Genomic DNA, 6831 nt, shown 5'->3' with positions numbered 1-6831 from the left:
CTGAATGAAATGTGGGACACACTGATTTGTACCCTGGAGGCTATGCCTGAAGCCGACCTCACCCCATCGTATGTTACACAGCGCTTACTCGCTGAATGGGAGAAGAGAGAGGAAAGATCCTCCCCACATCTCTTCTGGAAAGCTGCAGTACCAGAAAACAAGGGAAAAGAAGCTGAGGCCACAGCACTAGCCAGCCAGCGATGCTTCACTTGTGGTCCAGCTGGACATTTGCAGAAAGACTGTGCCTTGAGACCCAAGAATAGAAAGACAGAGAAGAAGAACACAAGGGCAACACAGAAGAAGGCTCTTCAGACAACCCAAATTGCACAGGTTGCTGAGAAGGGTAATTCTGATGTATGGGTATTAGATTCTGGGGCCAATTGTCATTTATGTAATTGTAAAAGCTCTTTTGTGTCACTGTCTAAAACTGACAGACAAAGTGTATCTTTGGCTGATGGGTCTGTGACCAAAATTATGGGACAAGGTGACTTGTATTTATCCTGCTTGGGAGAAACTGTAAAAGGTGTGTTGTATGTGCCAAATTTACAATCAAACCTTTTATCTGTGGCACAATTAGCTGCAGCAGGGTATGCCATAACATTTAAGAAAAATGGTTGTGAGATACGTAAAAATGGGAAAGTGTGTGCTACTGGTATATTAAAAGACTCCTGGTACATTGTGCAAAATGCAAGGAAGCCAAGCTGCAAGGCTGCAGTTGGCAACACTCCATATCATGACCAATGTGTACACCTGATGCACAGGAGATTTGGTCATGCTAATTTCAAGTATATCGCACAAAAGCCACAGCTGTGTGCTGACCTAAAGATAAAACCCTGCGACAAATACTTAGATTGTGTAGTTTTGTTCTCACAAAAGTACATGGGAAAAAGTATCAGGTAAGTATTTATTGTAAAAAAAAAGACATTCTGCACTGGTACTCAATTATTTTATATTAACTGCAGCTTGTTCCAATTCCATTAATTTGTAATATATGAAATAATAATGTGTCACATATATTATCTTGATGATCCACTTGGGCCAAGAGGCAACTGAAAACTTGAAACATCAAAGAATATCATGGAGATAATTGGATTAATATGTCTAAACTGGACAATTATGCACTGCTAAATTAGTCACCCACGGTGGCGCTGCGGGTTAAACCGCTGAGCTGTCGATCGGAAGGTCGGCGGTTCGAAACCGCGCAGCGGGGTGAGCTCCCGTTGTTAATCCCAGCTCCTGCTCACCTAGCAGTTCGAAAACATGCAAATGTGAGTAGATGAATAGGTACCACTTCGGCGGGAAGGTAACGGCGTTCCGAGTCGTCATGCTGGCCACATGACCCGGAAGTGTCTATGACAACGCCGGCTCCAAGGCTTAGAAACGGAGATGAGCACCGCCCCCTAGAGTCGGATTCGACTGGACTTTACGTCAAGGGAAACCTTTACCTTTACTAAATTAGTCACCAGAAATCAGCTCCATGCACCAAAATGATAAATGTAATTCAGCCCTAAAATTATATACTTTTAAATGTTTTGTTTCTAATATGTGCATTCATGGTGGCTGTATTTTTGTCTATTCCAGAAGCAACAAATCTGCTAAGCCTGAAAGGAATTTGGCAACACAAGATAAACAGTGAAGACATTAAAAATCTGTTTTAGAACATTTCTGTTAACATTTCCACATAAATAGTCATATTAAAACACTTTATAAAATGCCCACTGAAAGCAGAAGGTCACAGAATTTCCCAAAAAAGACACCCAGTTTTCATAGAAACAAGGTATCAGTAAAAATGTGGTAATGCTTTTACACAGCTTCCATTTACTTCAATGACTCTCCCCGATATTTTGTCCCATATATTTATGTAATTCATCACACAGTATCTATAGCCCAAATTCCTTCCTCTCAAATGTTGGAAGTATTAGCACTTGTTGGTATTAATAGCAGTGTAGCGTCCTGCCTCTCCCTTGCCAACGAAGGGGTCTTTTGTCTGGTGCATTTGGCCTTTAGTTCTCACTTCAGGCATCCTGAGTGAGACAGGGCTGCAACTAAGGTCTGTGTCACCCGGGGCAAACATGGATTCCGCACCCATTTTGGCCCCCCTCCCCAGCACTCATTTTGGCTCTCCACCAGTGCGGCACCCGGGGCACATGCCCCGGTTGGCCCCCCCTAGTTGCGGCCCTGGTGACAGACTCCAACACGTTTTTAACTTGGATCAAAGTCTTGCTTAATCATGCTGCCTGCTTTTTTCTTGACAGAGGCTGTCCTAGAGACAATTCAGCAGTGGGTTCTGGGTAAGCTCCACTGAAGTGAACATGGCCCATAAAGGCTGATGGGGGATAACTTTCTGCTGTCTTGCACCTTTTGGCATGCATTTATCAAGAGTATTTATATCCCACTTTTCTATAAATTTCAGCATGGCTCACAACCTATTGCTAACATCCAGAAGGCAATCAGTGTCAATTAGTTTAAATGTGTAGTATATATCATACAGTATTGCATCTAGTATGTATCTGATCTGAACTGATCAGACGGCCTCCATATGGAGACATAGTAATAAATACGTTAACGTATGTTTGAATAATAAATACAACAAAGTGGGAACCAGTAGAGGAATAATTAAGGCTTCGGGTTGTCTTCTCTTCTGGCTTTTTTACACACTGGAATTTCTCTCTCTCTCTCTTTCTCTCTCTCTCTCTCTCTCTCCCCCCCTCTTCACAGTTGCAGCATTCTCTCTTGCAGCTACAAATCCAAATATAGTTTCTGTCACAGCTTGTTCCTTTGCTGCAGAAGACAGGAAATAAATGAAAACATGAGAAGCAGAAGAAGGCCAAGCTATCTCAGCCATACACAACCTGATCTTTCTTGTCCATGTTCCTTGTGGTCCCAACCACAGGTTTACTACGTCTATCTGCAGCAGGTCACCTGGCCCAATTACAGGACCTACTGATGTTTTTAGGAGCGCCAATATATCTTGTGTTCATAGGAACTCTTTCATTAGGTAGAAAATACATTTCCTGGCACTTATCTCTGCATTTATGCCACGACTGTTGATGGTTCTATTAAAATCATCTAGTTCTTTAGTGGGGTGTGTGCGCTCACACATGCCTGTGCATGCATGTGTGTGTTTGTGTGTGTGTGTGTATACAGAAATATATACTGCAATACAATTTGATAAAAAAAAAAAAGAATTCAGTTTTCCAAAAGAAAAGAGGCAATCCTATATTCAGGTTGCTTAAAAAAAACCTCACTGCCTTCAGTAACTGTGCTGGATTACAGCTAAGATGTACTAGAAATTGGTTTCTGCACGCAGGTCGGCTCAACAATGTTTGTAAATACCTTGTTAATTATCTTTTGGAGAAGCCTCTCGACCCATGGCATTTGGGGGTTCAGGCAAACTCGTTTCCCATCTTTCTTGGTGACTCTGTTATAGTGGGAAGAATAATATTAGTTTCTGAGCGACTGAACAGCTCTTCTCTGGCATACGGTAACAAAAATGGAGCAGGCCCGCTCTGGACACTTACATGACTTCAGGCCTGACACAGTGTGGTCCCTCAGGTATGAAAACTACAGAGGCAACGAATACAGGTGAAATTTTCTGAGACAAGACATTCACGCACTTGCAGCGCAATTCTCTCGCTGTGGAGGAAAAACAACCAGAGGCTCAACAAGCAATCCTACTCGTATTTATGCAGACCTTAGCCACAATGTGTTCCATGGGCCTTACTTTCCAATAAGCATACTCAGTGGACCCAACTGAATACTTGACTCCAACTATTCTCCTGAGGACAAATCCTTTAACTGGTTTGAAAAATGAACAACTCCAGACCTTGACTCATAAATGAATCCCACACAAGCAGGCAAAAGGTTTTGCATTATGGTAAACTCTTGTTATTAATATCGGAACTGCCACAATAGCAAGGTTTTTAACCATATATTTCTTTTTGGAACTTTACTGGGAGATGTAGTTTCATTTCTTTTTCAGACTGAATAAATACCATTTGAACAGTTCGTATTTATGCATTTCTTACATAGTCCTATCTTTTTAAGTCTTCAGAATTGCTCTTAATATTAACATTACCATTGCAGAAACCTGGTCTTAACAAATACACATTTAAAAATAGAAAATAAGAACAAACCTTTTTACAATATTCCTTTATTCTGAAGGGTCTATGTGGTTGTGTCCCTATGTTGACATAATCTCTTAGCATCCAGACTCCAGCTATCCTATTCGGTTGTCATGCACTACATTCTATTTTCTTTCGTATTTCACATTGCTGGAACTGACTACAGGCTGTGGGAAATTGCCGCCCCATTTTTCTCACCTTCTGCATCTTTCCTGTTCCAGCATTTCCACCCAACCTGGCCAACTTAACCTCAACAGAAGGCATGATGGCACTTTACTGGTTTGATAAACAAGAACCAGAGCAGCTTTTTAAAATCGTATCTGATGGGCTCCACTTTTCTGAAAGTAGTGATATCTGGAAGAAGGATTATCTACTTTCTTGCGTTTGGGGTTACACGGTGCCTCTGACTACCTTTAACATAACCTGGGCTACCTTAGGTTATACTACAGGCTCTGTTAACCTAGCCAGTATAAACCTAGCCAGTACAGCATGGGTTTTTTTTACCTGCCACAAAAAAATGACAGCTACTTTGCGAAGAAAGTTCCAATTTGCAAAAAAACCCAAAATATACTGAATATACAAAACTGAAGTATGAGAATAAATGGTAAGAGGTACAGTTAGAGTCATTTACCATTCAAGAGTCATGAAAAGTCAAACAACAGTGGTCAAACAACACAAGTATTTGGATTTGAATAATATGAATCTGAATGATTTTAATTTGGTTAACATAAAGAGTAATTAAAAGGGTAGTGTATTCACTGACAAAAAATATTGGGACAAGAATGCTAAAAATGTTTTAATTACTCACTTTACATTCCTTAAATTATTTTTATATAAATAAAATAAATAGAACCTTTAGTTTTAAATACTGATTTAGAAATGGAATTATGGATGTTTAACTTTGAACATGTATTTAAATTAATGAGAAATTATTATTAATGAGTTAAATTATCAGTAGAAAACTCTTTTCATATTGACTGTGTAAATAGATCTCCAAATCATTAATAGAACAATTGTCTGGATCCTTTCCAGTTGCTGATTATTTAGGTGAGTTATTTTGCCATGACAGAAATTAGAAATTTACCTTATTTCCCTATTGAACAAACTCAGCCCGCCCACACCCAAATAATAGGCTGTTTTATCTTGTGGTACTATTTTTACAATTGTTGTACACCTGCTTGGGATTTCTACAATGGAAAATCACATACAAATGTTTTTGGTCAATAAATAAATATATTTCAAATCTGAAAGTAGTCATGCTATTTTCATGCAATCAGATGTGTATTTTGAACCTCTGGTTTTAAACCACTGTGCACTTCCTCAGTATGTAAAATGGGACTGTGAATATGCTGAAATACCTATTGAGTGCTAAGCTCTGTACGTAAAGGGCCAAAAAGGCCAAAAGCACCAGAAAGGAGCGTACAGATGTCACAGAAATGATGAATTTTGAAGAAGAGGTTCACCATGCACAACATGCTGTGTTTTTTGGTGCCATCCTTGTTTCAGCAGCAAACCAAGGGGGTGACCGGTCTGCCTGGAAGCATCTTCTGTTCACAGAACTTTGCCCCAAGTCCTGTCGCCAAGCCCGCCACTTGATAAGGCAAAGCTCAAAGGGAGGTTCAAGCTCCAAACTGTACAGATGCCATCCACAATTAGACAGCTACACACACACACGCACACACACCAGGATCTAGACCTCAGGTTTGGTATGGGGATCCCGGAGATGCCTAGTGCTAAGAGTTCTCGGCGTTCCCCTATTCGAATTGCACTACCCAGTGCAACGATGAACTTCTCTTCCCCTCTGCACCAAATGAAAAGAGAAAACGCCTGAAGCCTGACGACTGCGCTGCGCTGCACAAGCAGCTTCGAAGCACAAAACATCCCCTAGCAAGGAAGCCCCCTCATACCGGGGACTGATGACAGTCTAAGCAAGCGGGTAGAGTTGCAGGGAGGGGGGCTGGAATCCCGGCGGAAAAACGTGCGGAGAGGCTGCGCCCGCGTCACCCTCGCGCTCTCCACCAACCTCCGGCAAGGGCGGGAAAGGGTTTCAGTAAGCGGAGTTCCGCGCATTCCCAGCCCTCTGCCTCAGAAACCCCGCTCGGCCCAAGGCGAGCGGCTGCCACCTGCGCACGGGGAGGACGTGCAGGGCTGGGCGGCAGCCCGGTCCGCGGTCTGCCTTGCCGCTCCCTGCCTGGGCTCAGAAGTCAGCTTACCCTGGGTCTGCACAGCGCTCCCGGCGACCAGCAGGAGGACGACGAGCAGCGTGGTCGCGCGGAAGGCCAGGCGGCTCATGCTGGGACGGCGGCGGGCTGTAGCGCACTCTGAGCGGGGCCGTCGCGCCGCCGGGCTTTTATCCCTCCAGGGCTGACCCGACGGGAGAACAGCCCTGGCGAGGAAGAGACTCCCCCCGAGCCCGGCAAGCGGCGGCGCTCTCAAGCCTCTCCCCTTCAGTCTGCCCCTGTTGCAGCGAGCGAGGAAAGGAGGAGAACGATCCCTGCGTCAAAGGGGGCCAAACGGGCGAGAGAGGGGGGGAGGGAAGGTCACGACCAGGGAGTTTAGGAAGGTCTGGACAGGATGGAAGTCTGTGTTCTCTTTGAACTGCAACCATCTGAGTTCGGAAATATTTATTTATTTATTTAAATGTTTTATACATTTCACCACTTTCACGTCTAATAGTTGGAATTATTGCCCTATCTTCCTTTTGCTT

The 6831-nt window shown here is 43.2% G+C and overlaps 1 protein-coding gene across 1 annotated transcript; it reads right to left on the bottom strand.

Moving 5' to 3' along the window:
• Nucleotides 1-917: 917 nt before the first annotated feature.
• Nucleotides 918-6497, bottom strand: LOC134496234 (interleukin-8-like). Its single transcript, XM_063301968.1, has 4 exons — nt 6338-6497; nt 3522-3636; nt 3337-3421; nt 918-2781 (listed from the first exon to the last, which is right to left on the bottom strand). The coding sequence occupies exons 1-4, from the start codon at nt 6414-6416 to the stop codon at nt 2764-2766; spliced, it is 297 nt and encodes a 98-aa protein (XP_063158038.1). The 5' UTR covers nt 6417-6497; the 3' UTR covers nt 918-2763.
• Between the last annotated feature and the right edge of the window lie 334 nt (nt 6498-6831).

The sequence above is a fragment of the Candoia aspera genome, chromosome 4, assembly GCF_035149785.1.
Source record: "Candoia aspera isolate rCanAsp1 chromosome 4, rCanAsp1.hap2, whole genome shotgun sequence".
Lineage (NCBI taxonomy): Eukaryota > Metazoa > Chordata > Lepidosauria > Squamata > Boidae > Candoia > Candoia aspera.
This window is presented reverse-complemented; position numbering and strand designations above follow the sequence as displayed.